Raw genomic sequence first — 21,836 nt, forward strand, 5'->3', positions numbered from 1 at the left:
GAGTATTTCTATGTCTAAAGTTGAATGCTTCCGTGATTTTGATATGGTTAAATTCATGCTTCTATGGATTTGGTTGTACTTGTTATCTAAGTTGTGCAGGTACATAATCTTCAAAGATGGTGAAGATGTTCAATTGATGTGATAAGCATGATGTGAATGATGATGATCATGTTGTACTTGTTATCTAAGTTGTGCAGGTACATAATCTTCAAAGATGACGAAGATGTTTAGTTGATGTGATAAGCATGATGTGACTGATGATGATCATGATAACTCTGATGAAAAGAAATCTCTCTATCTTAAGAGGGAGAATGGATAAAACGAATCTCCCTAGTTGAGAGGGAGCCTGGATGAAAAGAAATCTCTCTAGCTTAAGAGGGAGCATGGATAAAACCAATCGCCCTAGTTGAGAGGGAGGTCATATCATAGTCATGATGGACACCTTGAAAGAAGAAATTGGAGATTGTACTTTGAGGGGTTGTTGAGATAAGAAGAGCCGAATATATTTATAGTATATGTTGTTGCATGAAAAGTAGGAAAGGAAGTTGTATGGTTAAGGAATCCTCTATCAAGATTCATTTGGAAAGCTCTAAGTCCTACTGTGAAAAGTTGAGAAGCAACATCAAGTTGTCTGGAACACCCTGGAGGTTTGTATCTATTTATGTACATTTGAAAGTTTGTTACTGATTAGGGTTGTGTTTGTACAGGTAAATCTCTCGAAGGTTTGATAGCATGTTTTACATGCTTAGGGTTGTCAATCAGTTTGATCGGGAGAGATTTGTTGCCAATCTATTTGATCGGGGAGGACTTGTTACCAATTGGAATAATCAGGAAGTTGAGGCTTTGTGTGTGAGACATTGCCTGGGAGGACATCTGGCCAACACTATGTGTTGATGTCTAGTTCCCAAAGTAGGGAGGGTGGCGTTGGTCGTAGAGCTCTGACCTCGAATACGCACCTAGATCCCTGGGTTGATGGTTAGTAAGTAAGCCTGATGGTACCTAGAGAGGCTGAAAGCTTTAGTCCATCTTAGTCTCACCTGGATAGATTTCCCTGGTCAGGAATCTAGTCCATGGCATTGTGATGCCTAAACTATTGGAGGACCTTGGATAGATTGCCCTAGTCAGGAATCTAGTCCATGGCATTGTCGTGCCTAAAATTCTTCATGGTTCATGTGTTCTGAGATCTTCCTTGTACTTGCACTGATGAATACCTCCCTAGATAAGAGCATTGTTTTAAAAAACGGTCGTCGAGTCAGGCTGAGCCAATACCTGGCTGGGTCGGCTCGGTGGCCGAAACAGAACGGTTGGCCGAGATGTTAACGAGCCAGACATTGACTCAATCGACTTGATAACAACTCGGCAGACTCGGTAATGACTCAGCCAGCTCGGCAACAACTCGACAGACTCGGTAATGGCTCGGCCGGCTTGGTAACAACTCGGCCGGCTCGACTCTTTGACAAAAACCCTGAAGCACATTTGTCAAAAGTTGTTCCGTCTCCTACATATCAATGGTTGGGTTGTTCTTTATTGCATATTTATAGCCCTAAAGTAATCTATCACTGTGAGAAAGTTTTGGAAATTACGAGGCTGAAGTATGGTTATCCTAGTGGCATGAATAAGAAAACTGAAACAATGCATTGAGCCATACAATGTTTTTAAAAAGGCAAACGTTCTGGCAATGGACTAATAAATACATATTTACCTCTGATTGTTCTGGAGCTTGACCATAATTAAATCAAGGGTTTTGAGACTTCATTAGGGGCAGAGAATTGATATTATTGTTGTTGTAGTCTAGTGATTGTCCTTAGGCTAAGGCAGTAAAGAATCTTGGCATTGGTGGCTACGTATGAACTTTGTATTGGACAGTGCACTGGGTGCCATTTTGATATAATGGATATATTCATGAGCCTACTTTGATCATATGTTGTCTTCTCTCTATATTCTAAAGCTTTGTGTTTGGAAACATGAATGAAAATCTTTAAAATTATGTTTTTTATAAAAAAATGAATATTTAATGTATTTTTTACAACGACCGAGTCATTGAAATCAAACTGGCCGAGTCGATTCCGAGGAGTCGGAGTCAAAGCCGACCCTCGGCCATTTCCGAACCGAAGTCGGAGTTTTAAAACATTGGTTAAGAGGGAGTGTTGAAAAATGTAACTAGGTTTGGTCTTCATAAATGTATTTGAGATGTACATATCAAAAGAACAAAGAAAATATTTTTATTATTATTTCTATGACTTATTAAAGCATGGGTTTCATGCATGGGTCGTCATGTTTTAGGCCAAAGTCACCATTGAGGACTTCTAGGATTTATTTTGAGTCATTGGAATCATTGTACATTAAAGAGAGACCCTTCTTGGGCTTTCGAATCATGTAAAAAGAATTATTTTTGAGTCAAAAAATGAATTTAATCTCCTCCACACCAAGTCGGCCTCAAGAAGAGTAATTCGACTTCCCTAGAAGGCTATATATGCAAGGCAATTCGAATTCATTTGGAGCATCTCACTCACTCACAGTTCAATATCTGAAGCTGGAAGTTGGGAAGTGCGACATTGAGAAAGGGCTAGAAGAAGAGCTCGAAAGGAGTGCGAGTTTCTGGAGGAAGATAAAAGACCTCAAGATCGAAATTTTGGGACAACTCTCACTCACTTTTGAGGTGTATCAAGGGAGATTGAATTTTTTCTAGTTTGGTCGAAGCTGCTACTGCTACTACTACTAAGTCGAAGTTGCTACTGGGTCGAAGCTGCTACTGAGTCGAAGCTATTGCCGATGTTGCTAGGTCAAAGTTGCTTTTGAAGGGTTGTCATCTACAAGAAGGATTGGGGGTTGACTTGGTGTGGAGGAAGTATCTCTCTGGGTCTAGAGTCTTCGATTATCTCGAGAAACTATTGAAGGGAAAATTGTTGACTGGGTTTTCCCCTAGATAAGGGGTTTTTCCCTGGCTGTCCACCTACATCTGTTGTCCTTGTGTCATTGTTTTGGTAATTGCTTGATGAACTAAAAGATGGAAGAATCACAAGTAATTATTTATATAAGAAAATCTTTCTGCCTTTCTGATTTTCTAACAGCACTGAGTGTGCTAGAACTCTTCTTAGTCCATTTCATTTTGAGATCTTCAATGTATTCTTATATGTATGTAAATATGATTCATAAATACCTCCCTAGTTAAGAGGGAGTGTTGAAGAATGTAACTATTGTTTGTCTTCATAATTGTACTTGTCAAAAGAAAATGACTTATTAAAGCATGGGTTTCATGCTTGGTTCAATGTTTTCTAGGTCAAAGTCTCCATTGAAGACTTCTAGGTTTTGTCTTGAGTCATTAGATTCATTGTCATTTTTATTAGACCCTTCTTGGGCTTTTGCATCATGTAAAAAGAATTACTTTTGAGTCAAAAAGGTTATTTGTCATCTCCACACCAAGTCGGCCCTCTCCCCATGAATTCAGCATACATTATGGCAATTCGACCCAGCAGAAAGGCTATATAAAGAAAGGCAATTCGACCTATTTGGAGCATCCACTCAACAAGTTCGATCTTCAAGGAAGAGAGGCAGAAAAGAGAGCGAAGTACCTGGAGAAGGACGAAATTTGTTGGGAAGACCTAATTCAAGTTTCTAAGCTACCTATCTCTCACACATGCGAAGTTTTTGGACAATTGTTAGGGTCGAAATTTTGTGTCTACTGCAGGTCTAAAATTCTGTTGTTGGGGATCGAAGTTCTATTGTTGGGGGCTTGAAATTCTGGACTAAAGTTGTTGTTGGGGCGCTGTCAATTATAGATTTTGTCAGGGATCATCTATTGAAGGGAAGGATTGACTTGATGGTTGGAGGAGGTCTTTCTCATCTTGATTTGAATCTACTGAAGGAAGAGTTTTTGACTGGGTTTTCCCCTTGTAGGGGTTTTGCCCTAGCTAAGCGCCTACATTTTATGTCTCTTGTTCTTGTGGTCTTCATATATAGATAATTTGGTAACTGCTTGATGAAAGAGACACTAATTAATAAGTAAAAGAAGCCAACATAATTCACAAGTAATTATCAAGAAAGAGGAATCAAACCCTAATTCCTATAAGCATTGATTTCTCAACAACCTTTGTCAAAAGGGAAGTTCTTGGTATTCAGAGAACAGCTTGGACTAATGGATGTGACCCTCCCTGGAGGGGATGGTCATGGATGATCAGGAACACTGAGCTATGCTCTTCCCTAGTGTCTGAGCTCACAAGTTGGGAATGGAGCCAGGAGAGCTCCTGGGGTTGAGGGAACTTTTGAATGTAGGTTGTGTGCAATCTTTGTCATGTGTTGACAAATCCCCTCTACCATCAAATCTGGGACTTGCCAAGAGTATACCAAAGTATACATTCTACCCACAAGTTGGGCTTGTTGGGATTGCCACCCACCCGGCCAATGGGTATGGTGAAGCATGGTTGTGCGCAATCCTTATCATGTGTTGACAAGTGGTAACCCCCCCAAGTAGAGATGAGACTTGGTTATTATCGTGTGTTGACAAAATCTGTGGATGCAAGTGTTCTACCACTTGACTCTTGAGGTGAGACTTGGTTGTGCGCGATCCTTGTCACGTGTTGACAAGTGGTAATCCCCCCAGGTTTGTGTCAAGGTGGGAAGATCAGTGGATATAAGATGATAGATAAATCTCCCCTATGATGATTCTTCTTCATTAAATTGAAACATCATTGTTCCAGAGCAAAGATGAGCAAAGATATTTGTTGTAGAAAGAAATTCCTCCCTCGCTGAAAGGGAGTGTTGAAAATTGGCAACTCATGGATGAATTTCCTTAAATAAAAACTCATTTCTGACAATTCTAGAGTGACTTTCTGAAAATTAGAAAGTCATGTCTAGCATCTCAAGTATGACTTTCCAAAAATAGTAAATCACCTTGCATCTATTGAAGAATGTAACTAGTGTCGGTCTTCATAATTGTATTTGTCAAAAGAAAATTTATTGTAAAGGAAAAATATTATTGAAGCATGGGTTTCATGCTCTTTCAATTGTTTTCTAGGTCATAGCCTCCATTGAAGGCTTCTAGGTTTTGTCAAGAGTTAAAAGAGTCATTGTCACATTTATTAGACCCTTCTTGGGCTTTTGTATCATGTAAAGAAATTTATTTTTGAGTCAAAGTAGTCATTTTGTCCCTCCTCACCAAGTCGGCCCTGTCCTAGAGAAGTCAGCCCTATTGGAGGCAATTCGACCTCATGGAAGCAGTATAAATAGAGGGAGCTTGATTCATTTGGAAGCACACTCACACAAGTTCGATCTTCATAGAGAAAGAGGACGAAAAAGGAGAGCGAAGTGCAAGAGAAAGAAGACCTAATCCAAGAAAGAAGAAAATCGAAGTTTTTGGGCATCTCTCTCACATGTGTGAAGTCTGCTAGGGTTTCTGGACTGAAGCTGGGGGTCAAAATTTCTGAATTAGTTGCAGGTCCGAAATTATGGATTGAAGCTACATTTGAAGAGTTGACACTTGGAAACTTTGGCAAAGATCATCTACTTAAAGGAAGGGTTGACTTGGTGATTAGAGGAGGTCTTTGTCTATGTCTAAAGGGTCTTGGATTGTCTCATCTTGATTTGAATATACTAGTGGAAGAGTTGCACTGGGTTTTCCCCTAGATAAGGGTTTTTCCCTGGCTGAGTGCCTACATCTCATGTCACTTGTTCTTGTGATCTTCATATACATTTTATTTGGTAATTGCTTGATGAAAGACAACATAATAAAGAAGTAAAAGAAGTCAACATAAATCACAAGTAATTATCAAGGAGGAATCAAACCCTAATACCTACATGCATTAATTTCTCAATGTGGATTCAAAGCTAAGGTGGAAGAAGGACTAGTTGAAGATCACTTTGTTGGCTATCAATTGAAGGAAGAAAAAGCAATCTTGGAAGAAAAGATCACTCTCTCAATGGAAATTTATTTGAAGATGGGATTCAATCTCAAGAAAATTACAAGAAGCTTGGTTGGAAGGATCATCTACAATCTATCTAGAAGAGTCAGGAGTGAAGGACTCTTGGCTGCACTTAAAATTACACTTGATGGTGACAATGCATTGATTATTGATAGTAGAGCCTCAAGACACGTGACAGGAAAAAGTGGACAACTTCAAATTCTATCAAGGATCATCATCACATGTAGTGGAGCTTGGAGACAACAACAGCTATACAGTCAAGGACCTTGGATCTCTATCATTGAAGCTAGAAAGTGGAGCAAAGCTACACCTCAACAACATCCTCTATGTCCCAGGTTTGAAAAATAATTTACTTTTTATTTCTTGTTTAGAAGATAAAGGAGATAGAGTTGCTTTTCTAGATGGTAAATTTTTGGTTAGGGGAAAAGATTCTAATTTTGAAAAGGCAAGGGTTATTGGGATTCGTGAAGGAAGATTATATAGAGTTACAACTTCATCTCCTCAAGCCCTTGTTCATATGGAAATTAGTCTCAACGAACTTTGGCATAGAAGATATGGACATATTCACTATAGGATAATACCCTCTCAAAGTCAAATGATGAAGGGCATCTCTAACATCAAGGAGGATCACGAAGGAGTATGCAAAGGATGTGCCTTGGGAAAAAATACTAAGAAACCCTTTACAAGCAGTGATACAAGATCTAAGGAGATACTAGATCTCATTCATTTTGATGTATGTGGGCCCATGTCTAATAAATCTCTTGGAGGCCACCAATATTATGTGACCTTCATTGATGATCACTCTAGAAAGACATGGCTCTATCTTCTCAAGACAAAAGATGAAGTATTTGAGAAGTTCAAGGAGTTTAGATCCAAAGTTGAGACCCTAACCGAAAGAAAGATAAAGACTCTAAGATCCGACAATGGAGGTGAATACACTTCAAAAGAACTTATAGCATATTGTAAAGAAGCAAGCATCAGTGTTACTTGGGAGCGAGAGCGAAAACGAGTGCGGGAGCGACATTTTTAGAAGCTCCCGGTTTGGGAGCGAATCCCAGAGCGTTTTTTATATAATATATATATTTTATATATTTTGATCAGTGTTGCAGGAAACATTCAAAACCCCGATCCACAATCCATACGGATGCATGGGGGAAGCATAGTCCGAAACGCGTTTCGGGCTGATAAACACGCTTACTAGAAATTTCAGGAAGCGGCGCTTTGGTCGTACGAAGCGTACGGATTGCGAGCTTCCTCCATGTTTTTTTTGTATGAATTTTTTGAGCGATTCCAGGATGATGATGATCATGTTTTGATGCCACCCCCATCTGGTCCCTTGGTTCCTAGGTTCCATGGTTCAACACCAACAACAGGGGGTTCGTCTTCATCAGTTTCAATGCCACAACTTCCACAGGCACCATCTTCTTCATTGCCACCACGTGGAGGCCCGCCGCCACGTTCTCTTCGTGGTGGAAGGAGGAGAGATTAGTAGATATATTCACAATTTACTACTTTTGTCATAGATTAATCATTAGACTTCTAGGCTTGTGAATTTGAACCTTTTTGGCTTGGCGGTGACCAAGTGACCTATTTTGTAAACATTATTATTTGAATTTTGGGCATGACAAATGTTGACAGTTGCTCACTTACTAGATAAATCATAATATGCTCTATGTTTTATGTTTTATAATATGCTTAAATGTTTTATGTTTTATAATATGCTTAAAAATTTGATGTATGTTTGTAATTGCTAGAATATAGATGGTTGATGCTTGAATAATTAATCATTGATGTACATAGTGTTGATAATATCGACGATATTCGTAAATATCGCGATATTTTCGGCAAGCCGAAATATCACCGAGAAAATATCACGATATTTTCGGCTCCCGAAAATATCACGACATTTCGGCAAAATATCGCGCGACGATCCAAAATATCGCCCAACGACAGTCAAAAATTTCCGCGCGGGTTATAAAAGTCCGATTTTGGTTTTTTTTCAATCATTTTCATTTCTGATTGCTGGAGAAGGAAGGGGAGAGCTATGTGCTTGCTTTCAAGGAGGGTTTGAGCATTCCATAGCTATTATCACCACCAACAACGAAGATTTCATTGATCTAAGCTTCAAGAACAGTGAGACAATTTCATTTCTTCCATTAACAGGTATGTTCAAATAAACCCCTATTTTAATGAATTTTTTAGTTTTAGGATTGTTCTTGCTTGCCTATTTGCCTACAATCATTTTACTTGATTTTTTTTCCATTTGAAAAGATTTTCATGCCCATGAGCAAATGCAAGGGTTTTAAGTTTTTAAGTTTTCAAGTTTTCTCCATATTTGGAGAGCAAACTCCATTTTTTTTGAATTCATAGCTGCAGAGGCTATTTATTAATTTTATTATATATTAGGGGTTCATCTCTATAAAATTTCTTCACCTTAGAAATTAGTTTCTTATTGTGCAATGTGAAGTTGTGAATAGTGAGGTAGGTTTACCGTTTGCCTATTTCTAAAAGTAAATTCTATGTATGAATTTATGAAATTTCAAATGAATTTATGAATATTCAATTTTCAATTCACATTGCAAAATTGCAAATTTGAAAATAATGTAGCAAAAAAACTGTTTTGTAAAATGATGTGGTTATTAGTATTACTTATTAAGTTACTAATTCCAATTTTTTTTGGTGCCCTAGGTTTGAGTTAGCCCACTACAAAATAAAAATATGCCAAAAGCCTTGGACCCATTTTGGGAGTATGGGAACCTGATGGTGGGACAAATCGTGCATACCTTACATGCAAATTGTGTGAGACCAGGATGACAGATGGGGTTACACGACTGAAATACCATCTTGCTAGACTCAGTGGACATGATGTTGGGGTTTGTACAGTTTCTAGTCTGGAGCTTATACAAAAAGCTCTTGAGGCAATTGATGAAAAGGACAAAAAGAAGGAAGAGGCAGAAAGAAACAAAGTTGAACGTGCAGGTAGATCTTTCGGGATATCTTCTCCTGATTTTGATGTTGAGGGTAGTGGCCCTAGTGGGATGGGCTTCACAGCTGGCACACCATTACCTGCTACTGCTAGTGCGACTGCGAGGTCATCATTTTTTGTTCCATGAACAGGACCTGCAACACAACCTGGCATAAAATCGCTTGTTAAAAAGAAGGAGAAGCAAGAAGCAAATAGAGTCATGGGGAGGTGTATTTTCTGGAACGACTTACCTCTCAGCATCACCAAAACCAATCCATTTTGGCAACCAATGTGTGATGCTATTGTTGTTGTGGGCCCAGGGTACAAAAGTGCCACATATGAGGAGTTGTGGGGGCCAATTCTTCAAGCAGAAAAGCAGGACATCAACTCTAGATTGGCGGAGTTGAAAAAGACATGGGAAGTTACTGGATGCACAGTGATGTCTAATGGTTGGACAGATAGGAAGGGTAGGACCCTTTTAAATTTCTTGGTACATTGTCCTAAAGGTACGATGTTTATTAAATCATTGGATGCATCAGAAGATATCAAAGGTGCAGAACGATATGTGAGTTGTTAGATGGGTTCAATGGGGAGATTGGTGTGCAGAATGTGGTGCAAGTCATAATAGACAATGCAGCTAATTATGTGTCTGCCGGCAAAATGCTTATGGAGAGGCATCCCACATTGTTCTGGACTCCGTGTGCAGCACATTGTCTCGATTTGTTGCTTGAGGATATGGGGAAACTCTCCTTCATCAAGGAGGCGGTTGATATGGCTAGGAGCATCCCCAAGTTTATTTATAACCATGCTTTTGTTCTTAGCCTCATGAGGAGGTTCACTAGAAACAAGGAGTTGCGGCGTCCTACCATCACATGTTTTGCCACAAACTTTATTACTCTTCAATCTTTGCTTCAATGTCAGTTCGAGTTGAAGCAAATGTTTGTGTCTGATGATTCGCGTAATTGTAGATACAACAGGAGACATGACGGGAAAGCCATTGCAAAAATGGTGTGCTCTGAGACATTCTGGCATGGAGTAGAAGAAGCATGTGCAGTTAGTGAACCTATAGTAAAGGTTCTTAGATTGGTGGATGGGGAGAAGCCTGCAATGGCTTATTTGTATGGGGGCATGGATAGGGCCAAGGAGGCCATTCGTTCCTATTATGCAGACAAGGATTCTGTTGGCCTTGATAGGCAGATGATGTTATGGGATGTGATTGATAGTCGGTGGACAAGGATGCTTCATCGACCCATTCATGCAGCAACACTCTTCCTCAACCCCGCATTTTCATACAAATGCAACTTTGATTTTGATGGCGAGGTGATGGAAGGGCTCCATTCCTGTATTCAGAGGATGGTACCTGATCCTGAGCTTCGTAGCAAAATCAATCGCGAGATATAGCCTTATCGGGATTGTGTTGGCCTATTTGGCTTTAATGATGCTATTAGGGAAAGGACCCTCTTCATGCCACGTAAGTGACAAGTCATCACTCATTAGAAATTAGAATTTTCAATTTAGAATTTCCTTACTTATAATTCTTTTTTTTTTAAATTCAATTATGTAACTTTTATTTGAAAGTTTAATTATGTTTTAAGTTTTTGAATTTTTTATTTCATTATTTTGTTGTAGATATTTGGTGGTGAAGCTATATGGTGCAAGGGCACCAAATTTGCAGAAATTGGCCATACGAATCTTGAGTCAAACATGTAGCTCTTCAGGGTGTGAGCGCAATTGGAGTGTATTTGAGAAGATACACGCCAAAAAGCGCAACAGGTATAACTTTGAGCTTTTCAGTTGAGCAATTACACTTATTGTAATTTTTAATTTTTAATTTATGACCTTCAAGTGTCAAGAGTCAAAACTCATTACTTTTTTTGACACTCTTATAGGTTGGAGTTCGCACGCCTCAATGATTTGGTGTATGTGCATTACAACATCCGACTTCGAATGAGGCAAATAGAATCACCAATGGATCCAGATGCCATTTCCTTAGACAATATTGATGTATTGTCTCCGTGGAGGGTGGAGTCTGAGGAGCCCATCTTGGAGGAGTCACCTTCATGGTTAGAGTCAGTGGCAGATGATCCATTAGAACAGGGGCAGCAAGAGAAGGACTCGGAGTCGGAGGAGCAATAGCAGGAGGAGGAGGAGGACACTGCGGGAGCATCAACATCAACACCATCTGCATAGCCCCATACCTAGCACTCATTAATTGACATTAGGTGCAAAGGCAAGGTCAGGGCCTTCTACTACTAGGGGCAGGCCTGGCAAACAACCCATCATGTTTTCCTGTAAAAGGGGGAGAGGGCAGTGATTTCAGATAGATAGCTGCTAGTTTTATTTGTTATGCTACATATAACTCATGATGATGAGATACTTTTATATATGTGATGTTATTTTGTATTGGTTCTCCACATTTGAGTCCTTGAATGGACAATTATCAGGGATTAGTAGGATTTGGTATCGCCTTTGATGTATCATTTCTATTTGACATCATATATATCAATGTTTTCTTCATATTTATGTGCCAATGTGTTTATTTCATGTTGTTATTGCTTTATATGTTTAAAAAACTGCAACCAAAAAAAAAGGTGAATATATTATGCATTTTTTATGCTTGCCGATATTTGCCGATATTTTCGTCGATATTGCCGATAAGATATTTTCTGGACCCTCGCCGATATTATCCCGATACCGATATTATCAACACTAGTACATACTACATACTAGTAACTACAATGGAATCATGGATGCCATATCTATCTTGATTTATGCAAAAATATGCATGTTTTCATGTCTTCTACAATTAATTTGGAATTTGGGATGTTTGTTTTGAATATAAATGCAAAAAAATATAAAAGATATATATATAGTAGATGCTTCGCTTCCTAGATTTTTGGAAAATGACACTTGCACGTCCCCGCTTCCAAAAAACGTCATCGTTTCATCCCCATTTCGTCCCTGCTTCGTGCAACAATGATTTTGATACATATATGTCAACAAAAGCATGTAGAATGATGAATTAGAAATAACAAAACAAAACAAAACAATAAAAACAAAAACAAAAACAAAAAAAAACCAAGATTGAACCATATAACAACAATCATCTAGAAGTTATAATCTTCATCAACCACGTCCACAAGTTAGTAACATAGTAACATACAACATATTGAAAGAAAGATAAAGACACTGAGATCCGAAAATGGCGGTGAATACACTTCAAAAGAACTTATAGCATATTGTAAAGAAGCAAGCATCAGTGTTACTTGGAAGCGGGAGCGAAAACGGGTGGGGAAGCGACATTTTTAGAAGCTCCCGGTTTGGGAGCAAATCTCAGAGCGTTTTTATATAATATATATATATTTTATATTTTGATACATACATGTCAACAAAAACATGTAGAATGATGAATTAGCTATATAACAAACAAGGAAAGTATAATTAAATAAACATAAATAAAAAATAAAAATTGAACCATATAACAACAATCATCTAGAAGTTATAATCTTCATCAACCACGTTCACAAGTAAGTAACATAGTAACATACAACATATTGAATCTCATGATTCATCAATCTTAAAGTTTCAAGCTTTCAAAATTCAATATATAACATTTATCATCATTGATCACCAAAGTTGTACTTGTAAGCTAAGTGTAACCATTACAACAAATAATATCTAACATGAAATGAAATGAAATGAAACAACTTTCAACTTTCATGAAGCATCATATTCATAATTCATTACTAATGAGTTATAATTGCCAACTTCAAACTTAAATTGTCATATATTGTTTAAAAAATATCATAATAAATATGAAAGAGTCAATAGTTATAAAAACTACTTGAAACTAGAAAAGACAAGTAAATCTATTATCTATTGATTATGCTTGGGCCTCTTGCCACCACGAGAAATGTCTATTTTTTTAGTCTTGTTGGAAAATTAGGATCTTTGTCATTAATACCACCCTCTAAGCATTAATATCCAGAGGTATCTTTGTCATTACCTCTGTATCTGTACAGGGATCTTTGTCATTAAAATCGCCCTCTAAGCATTAACATAAGATAGAAAAAGCATGGCATGTCAAGTCAAGATTTTGTTTGAGTGATGCGTACATTTTTAGGAGGGTCATGATAGAGGAGTTCAACAACCAATGTCACTAACATCAAGGTACATAGAGGGATTGGTGCTCTTGATTAAATACAAGTTCCATACCCTAATACATGACAAAATTCAATGGAAACATTGCAATCCCCCAATCCAAAGATTTCCCAAAAAACGGGTTGACTTGGTGATTGGAGGAGGTATTTTGTCTAGGTCTAAAGGGTCTTGGATTGTCTCATCTTGATTTAAATATACTAGTGGAAGAGTTGGACTAGGTTTTCCCCTAAATAGGGGTTTTTCCCTGGCTCACTGCCTACATCTTGTCTTGATCTTGTGATCTTCATATACATTTCATTTGGTAATTGCTTGATGAAAGACAGCAAAATAAAGAAGTAAAAGAAGCCAACATAAATCACAAGTAATTATCAAGAAGGTGGAATCAAACCCTAATACCTACATGCATTGATTTCTCAATAGCATCAAGTGGTAATCAAGAATTGTTGATGGAAAGTCACTTAACTTATCATTAATCAATCTTAATAGTTCAATTTCGACTTAATGATCAATATATTATAATTATTATTATTATAATATTATCAAAAGGAAATTCAAGTTCCCTTTCCTTCATGACACTCAATCACTTTACACCTCTCTCCTTGATGACTCACATAGCACTATGTTACACTCTCTCTTACACACTCAATAAAGGCATGCCATGAAAGATTCATCTTACACTCTCATTAACGCATATGTTGTTACTCTCTCCTCATATAGGTCATATGTTTCTCTCCTAAAATGATGACACTCCTTAATGACATAAGTTACACTTCTCTAAGGCATGCATTGTCTCTCCATAATGGCATAAGTTACTCTTCCCAAAAAGGCATGCATTGCACCTACCTCATGGCATGCAAGTTATACCTCCTTTATGGCATGAATTTGTTGCACCTCCTATATATATGTGTCTCATATCATCTAACCTTACTACTTGTGCATTGTGAAAATAATTTGAACTTGATAAAGAGAGTTGGAGAGACTTGAAGAAGATTGTGAAAGAGAGACTTGGAGAGTAAGAGCGGGACTTAGTGAAACAAGGTTGATTCAGTGTTTCAGTGTTGATTTAGTTGAAGGGAAGATTGATTCAGTGTTTCAATGTTGATTCAGTTGAAGGGAAGGTTGATTCAGTGTTTGCATCTGTTGCTGCTACCAGTGCTTCAGCTTGTTCATATTTGGGTGAACTTACTCATTCTCTTGATCTCTCATTGTACTTTGTATCTCTGTTGAATAATTGATATCTAATAGAAGAACAATCTGGTTGGGTTTTCCCCTTGTGGGGTTTTGCCCTGGTCATTGGACCTAAATTCTCTGTGTCTCATTTTGTTCTTGGTTGTCATATATTGTGCATTTGGTTTATGTTCTATCTACAACTGCTTAATTGATATTGCAGTAGAAAGAAGATTTGTGATAAGTAATTGTTACAACATAGAACATCAGAATTTCAACATGAGGCAATTGTATTACATTTTGCAATTCAAGACGTGGACAGTTACTAATTTGTTAGCCTATGTCTATGATCCAGGTGGATGTTGATGGCCACCCACCTATCCCATTTGGACCCCCACAACTGTCTCTTTCAATCTTTTCAGTTTCCTAAATTGTAGCACAGTTTACTATTTTTAGCAATTTTTCAGGTCCTAAACTTCTGGAGCCGTTTTGAGGCCCTAAACGACGTTTTTTGGGAAATCTACCGCCAGCGATTTTTCTGTCAAAAATCGTCTTTTCCGTCGTAGTCCTCGGAGATATCTTTCCAACGGGCTATCATGCACGTCAAACGGAAATAATACTTCATTTCATTAATGGAAAATACTGAAATATGCTTACAACCAGAAATGGAAATAAACCAGCTAGGGCGACGGTAGCTTGAGAAGAGATGTGTGGCTACATGCCTCTGAACTGTGTTACAATGAGGGTCGAAGGCCTATTTATTGTTGAGAAACAATGGAAAACCCTTCACATTCCAAAACCTAACCCTAGAAGATGAAACGCCAAATTGTGGGCCCTATTTCTGGGTAAGTCGGTACATCAACTTCCCGAGGTCGCGAATTGGGTTTATTTCCATTTCTAGTTGTAAGCATATTTCAGTATTTTCCATTAATGAAATGAAGTATTATCTCCGTTTGACGCGCATGATAGCCTGTTGGAAAGATCTATCCGAGGACTACGACGGAAAAGACGATTTTTTGACAGAAAAATCGATGGCGGTAGATTTCCCAAAAAACGTCGTTTAGGGCCTCAAAACGGCTCCGGAAGTTTAGGACCCGAAAAACTGCTAAAAATAGTAAACTGTGCTACAATTTAGGAAACTGAAAAGACTGAAAGAGACAGTTGTGGGGGTCCAACTGGGATAGGTGGGTGGCCACCAACATCCACCTGGATCAGTCTACTCTTGGAAACACAACTTCAATTCAATTATTACCAATCAAGCGCAATACCCATATGGATTGAGTTCCCTGGCCTCCTAATTGAAACATGATATGGGGCCTTTTGTAGATGTGTTTGACCCAAGATTCGGCAAAGTACTAATTGTGATGGCAATCGACACTCTTTTCATGTCAAAGTAGATTTGAACAAGTTGCCCTACCAGCAATATTTTTTGAAATTGACGGTCTTCATTTGTAGACGGTAAAATATTTGAATCTATCAAACACTTACTTTGCATGTCAAGCCAAGGATCCAAAATAAGGGATTGACCTATTAGGAAACCTTGCCTTGCATAGCCTCAAACGTTCCTTCATCCAATCTACAACAAAGTTCTGCAATGAGTTTTGCACAGATACTGAAATCTTCTTATCATCAAGTTATCAATAATTTACCTTCTCCTAATCAAGCTATCAAATCATTAGGAGAGGGGAACATATCTCATTTCCAAGTTCATTCCTTCTATTCCCAATCAGCTCTACAATATAAAGGAGAAAATATGCCAAGTGAAGTAATCAAGCAAGAGGAAATATCTCAAGCTCAACCCTATTCACTCAAAGAAAGCTTGCAAAGTGGTTGATTCTCAACAACATCCCAAAACATACAAGGAAGTGACAAGTTGGTCTCCAACTCACCCAACCATCACTTTGGGACATTATGTGACCGATAATTGATTTGGCAAGCTCTTTGAGGAAAGTTCATCCATGTGAAGTTGACATTGATGTCACGGAATGTTAGAGGGATGCCAACCCCCAATAGGAAGACACTTGTGAGAAATGTTTTGTAGAAAGTTAAACCAAATATTGACTTTGCACCAAGAGGTGAATTCAATCAGTTTTGAGCTCAGGACAAGGATGGAGTATTATTGGCAATGACCCTTCAAGTCTTCTAATCAACAATTTGGTAGTGGTGGTGTGGTACTTTTTGTTGGTTTATGATTACAAGTATGCTTTCTAGACCATGGAACAAATCCTTTGCACAGATCTATACAAACTACCTTTTAACTCATGGGTAAGATGTTTGGGTTTTCCTTTGTTCACACACCCAATGCAATGCAAGGTAAGATCAATTTATGGAATTGTATGGCCTCTTCCTTACCCAATGTTTGAGAGGTCCTATGGGGGATTTCAATATATGGTGGAATAGGTGGGTGATAGAAAATGAGAATTGCCCTTCTTTATCTAAAAGTGGAAGAGAAACTTCCAATTAGAAGCAAAAGAATATTTATTATGCAAGTCAGATTACTTAGTCTAAATTAAGCGAGAACGAAAAAATTCATGTTAGATTAGACATCTTTTATGGGCATAGAGATGGGGTGGCTTTTGCAAACCTAAGGTAGAGCAACTGATGTACAAAAGTGAGCCCTAGACAAATATCAATTGACCATTGCTTCCTCCTTCTCTATTGGTCCAACATAGGAAGATCTAGATGTGATCACATTTAGACTTAATGTTTCTCACTTGACCCCTAAAGATTTCAAAATCTAGATTATAAGGTCTGCAATTTCATACCACACCCCAAGGGGGACAGGGTTGGATTTATGGTGGGAAGTTGCAACCTGCAAGACTATATCATACACCCATGGTTGAGCGGGATGGTTGGTAGAAACTTTTATCTGAGATGGTTGCAAAATGAGACTTTAAGGAGTTGAAAACATTCATGGAGGAGGATACATTCAACTCTGATCAAAGGTGGCCAAGATAGAGAATATTATTAGATCAACAAAGGAATATAAGGAAATGGATGTGCAAGTTAGGGAAGGATTCCAATGGATCAAGGAGGGTGATAACTTCCAAGTTATATTTTGATTCTCTAAACGTGCAAAATTCTTCTTAAAGGATTCTAAGTTTGTAGAAACCTAATGGAGAATTGAAGAAAAGATTTGCATAAAACAAGAATATGTTTGGTTCACATTTCCAAAATATATTTGCTCCTAATTCTCTCTAAGATCAAAATGGAAGCCAGAAGGGAGTGTAACAAGGTGGTCCCCACTAAATTCAAAGCTTTCAAGAGGAAGCTATTGAGTAAAATAATTGTATTTTTTATCACTTTTCTTTTATCCTTTTTGCTTGGAAGAAAACTAGATTTTATTTGTCCTTTCCCTCTTCTATTCTGAGGCAACCTCAAGTTGTCACTTGCTTCTTGGAAAAGAAATCTGATTTTTCTCCCTTATCTTCTTGTCTGGAAGATTTACTTTTCCTTTCATGCCTCTTTGGCCTCTTCCCTTTGCAAGACAAATCCAATTTTGTCCTCACTCCTTCCTAGTTATTAGGAATACAACTTTTCTTCCATACCTCCTCTTTAATATTGGTTTGAGGTAAACCCCAACCACCTCATTTCCATCTTGGTTGAAAGATCAATTCTCTTTCATCCCCCTCTTTACTTTTGGAGGTTTCAAAAAAACTACAATTCTCTCATCCCTTTTCTTATTAGGTGGAGGATCGATTTCCGGCTTTACCTGTTCCTATTGTCTTGTAGATTTATGGGAAAAGTGTGATTTGCCCACTCTTCCCCTTGGAAGAAGCTGCTTCTTATTCTCTTGTTGTTGGATGGTGGCTTGAGTTGACACCTCAACGACCTTCCTTCCTCTCACTGGCTCTTTTTCCTGCCATCTTGATTATACTATGGTCCTATTATTTGATGGATAGCTGTTTAGTATTACAATGCGATGTCGATTCAATCCATAATAACTCTTGTTCATTTAACCACCTTCTAGCATAAGGACTTAGTCCTTCATGAGGACATGAGCAGAACTATTTTCCCAGATTTGACAGAATGTATCCAGACTCCAAACAAGCACAGAAATCAAGAAACCATGTAAAGAGATGGACTTAACTAAAACCTTTAAAGCTACTCATTCAAAATGAAAAATAGATTTGCCAGAGCCCCTTTGGCATGATTGGAATGGAGTTTTGGGTGCCTCTTGGTTAGTTATGATTCTCACAGATTGTATTTCATTCTTCATCAGCACCATCAGTTTGGTCCAGTGCTGAAGGCATGGTGGGTGTCTTCTACTGCTGAGAGTTGTTGGATCCAAAGAATGCATAGTGTGTGGTCGATGAGTCTTACACGCTCAAAGTATTTGCTTGGTTGGTGACCTATCCAGGTGTTCCTTCTAATGCCCACCTGGCTAAGAGTACCTTCTCAAATGGGGTCTGCCCTTCTTGTCTCGGGCCAGAAACAGCGAAAGAATTATTTTGAGATTGTCATTTGGCCAGGTCGTGTTAGGAGCATGTTCAGACTATCTGTCTGTTGTTTTTCAGGGACATATTAATTGGCATCCAGTGTTGTTGGGTGACCTCAGATCTGTGGTCCATTCATCTCTTAGTGTTACTTGGCATTGCCCGAGAATTATTGCTTCGCGTGTTCTCCAAAACTTCAATGCAAACATGTTTTTGAGAATGAGGTTATCTCTCTCCGCCTTTTGTCTTTTGTGTAAAGAAGAGGTATGTATGAAGCTGTTGGCAAAATGGTTTTTTAGTCAAGGATGCAAACTTGTTAGACTCTGGTACCTATTCAGATTTTATTGCTTTGCTTGTTGCTTTAAGGAAGAGGATATAAATTCTATTGTATATACCCTTCCACCTTTTGTTTTCTCTTACTGAAAATGTTGTTTTGTAAATATATGAAATATTTAAAAAAAACAGAACACTGGAAAATTTCTTAGACTCGATCATCTGTAAATATTTACCATCAGTTGCATCACTAAAAGATAAGAGGTCTAAATGCAAAATATCTAACAGTTGAACAATACGCATAATAATTGAACCATTCAACCACTAGAAATTATCGCCATTGCACCTTTAACTTTAAAAACTAGACTTTGCTTAAGATGCTTAGTGCTCGAATTAATTCTGAACAAATATAAATAAATCCTACGGGACTTGAGCAGTGAAGGTCTCAAATGTCAATGTTCGTTTATCTTTCCTCATAATCTCAAATGCTTAACATAGTAACTGTAGATTCATCAAAATCACCTTTAACCGAATCTCAAACACACATGAACAATATCAAGGTCTTTAACAGGAACACGACCAAAATGTTGTGCTTGCACAACAAGTAACATGCAGATCCTTAACTGCAACCAGACTAAAATGTGTCGCCCTCAAAAGGCTTAGAACATGAAAGGCAACACAGGAAGGTAGCTATACCTAACACAACCTAACACAATTTAATAATATAAGATCAAGAGCCCACACTCATCAGAAATAAGCAAATCTAGATTGCATTGTTATAACAAATAACCATACATTAAACAGCAAAATACTGGAATGATGAGCACGACATAGTTCTCGCCCTTTATTTACAAGATCTTGACGCATTTCTGGATATAATGTTCATTACACATGTACAGTCTCAGCTGAATTATCAGTGTCTTTTCTCATCTCCATAGCTTAGCAATACATAATCCTAGATTATGTAAAACGATACAATGATCTCTTTTCCTCTCTGATATTTGTAAACTTAATAACATCTAGCATGCTCCCTTAGCTTTATTAAATGAAAGATCCTAGACGACTCCTTAGAGCTCTACTTTTGCAAAATCACAAAATATCACTAACACCAGTCAACCAGAGGAGGACCATGTTCAAGGCAGTGGACCCCGTTCCATTAATCAAAGAACCACTAATTGGCCCGCTCACAGTATGGGAATAATCACTCATACGCCAGGATATGAACCAATCCATCAACTGCAAAGATTTTGAAATCTCACTATGCTGGGAAGATTATACCAGAGGAAGGATGCAGATCAATAAAACCAATCCCCACCAAAATATTTGTCAATTCAGAAGTTGGCTCTGGGGTACATGTACCTGGTTGGATGTGAGAGCATCCTCCTTTATTTCAGTACTAACATCACCAGCGGTATCGTTGCCATGCCTTGTGGGCCCTCTCTGCCTTGTGAGGGTTATCTATGTGATCTATTACAAGCAATTATTACAGTGGCATATCCTTATAATGAGATGTAGCTCCTACAGTAGCATATCCCTATTATGAGATATAGCTCCGGAATAATAATTACTCTGCTCTACTGAGCTAAAAATGGAAAGAGAGACGAAACCACTCTTGTTTTTATGAGCAAATAAGCTGAAGGTCTGAATGAGGTCAAATATAAACAGTATAAAACCACGGGTTATTTGGACATTAAGAATTCATAGGCAGGACTCGGGATAAGACGCGGATGCAGACGATTCACATCGAATAGAAAATTCCAAAAAGAAGAAACACAAGAATACGCGAAGATGAATTAAAAGAAAATTAGATGTCTGCCAACAAAGGAGACGAAGCAAGTTTTGTTTGATCGTCACCTGCTGGATGACTTGGACTTTGAGCGGTTACTGTCATACAAGTGCGAAAACCGCCCAGAAGTTGCATGCTTAGGCCTTGCTTCTGCTGAGGGTTTCTTCCTCAGCCCAAATACCTCCTGTACAAGAGGAACATGTACCAGAACCAATTTCCATGCAGCTACCCATCCTGCACATACCCATAACACAAATTTAGGGGTACTGCAGCGAAAATTCCCAAAACAGGGCAAAATGACCCGCAATGAAATACCCAAATTCAACTTCGATTCCAAAACGCAGAATTAATATGACCTGTACTGTAAGTTTTCCCAATTTATACACGAAACGATTGAATCGATTTTAGTGCGAATTTTATATATGGGAACAAAGTAAATGAGCCACCGTCTAACTCCAATGGTTTAAAAATGATAATAGCAGTACAGTTGAGTTCAGGGGTAAAAAGATGCCGCTACCCAGGAGGATTAAAGTGATGACCAGGAGTACTGCGAATATGGGACGCCCAACCACCATGAGAGAGCATCCCAATCCCCATGTTGAAGTCTCCTCCTCCATTGCATCTATCGAAATGAAATTTCACTCTCAGATCAGAACAAATGGAACATTGAATGCTCCACTGACCAATTGGATATATATGCAGTTGTGATTTGATAAAAAATTTGTTCACACGCTGCGTCTTGCCATTCGCGTGCTCCTTTTTCACAAAACCCAGTAAGCGGGTCTATTTTTATGCGGCATACGCAAGGTGTCCTCTAGCTTGTTTGGGTTGCAAGTCTTGCGTACTTAAATATTTAAAAACTGTTCACCCTGCTCCTGCGGTTTGCAACGCGATACTTGGAGACGCAAGGTGCCCTCTAGCTTGTTCGGGTTGCACGTCTTGCCTTTAAGCGAACTTAAATATTTAAAAACTGTTCATCAGGATCCTGCGGTTTGCAGCGCGGATGGGGATGTTAATTTTTTTTGTTTGAGTGATACAATTACAATTTTGATGAGTAATCTCTGCACAATAGAAGTTTGCTACGAGTCAAAAGTTCAAAAAATTTCACTAAAGATTACCTACCAAGGTGG

General features: G+C 38.3%; 1 protein-coding gene across 2 annotated transcripts in view; it reads right to left on the reverse strand.

Moving 5' to 3' along the window:
* Positions 1–21,625, reverse strand: part of LOC149192039 (uncharacterized) — a 51,987-nt gene extending 30,362 nt beyond the window's left edge. The window contains exons 1-3 of one of the 2 annotated variants that reach the window (XM_089404462.1): positions 21,224–21,620; positions 20,775–20,940; positions 11,695–11,844 (exon numbers count right to left, since the gene is read on the reverse strand). In XM_089404462.1, the coding sequence (XP_089260588.1) occupies positions 11,820–11,844; positions 20,775–20,940; positions 21,224–21,323 (291 nt within the window). In that variant the 5' untranslated portion in view covers positions 21,324–21,620 and the 3' untranslated portion in view covers positions 11,695–11,819. Of the gene's footprint in view, positions 1–11,694; positions 11,845–20,774; positions 20,941–21,223 lie in introns of those variants that run through there. The other variant, XM_089404461.1, reaches the window with a different exon arrangement.
* Positions 21,626–21,836: the final 211 nt, after the last annotated feature.

This window comes from Pinus tabuliformis, chromosome 2_2 (assembly GCF_031772625.1).
Source record: "Pinus tabuliformis cultivar Carrire ecotype Pingquan chromosome 2_2, CPIR1, whole genome shotgun sequence".
NCBI classification, from domain to species: Eukaryota; Viridiplantae; Streptophyta; class Pinopsida; order Pinales; family Pinaceae; genus Pinus; species Pinus tabuliformis.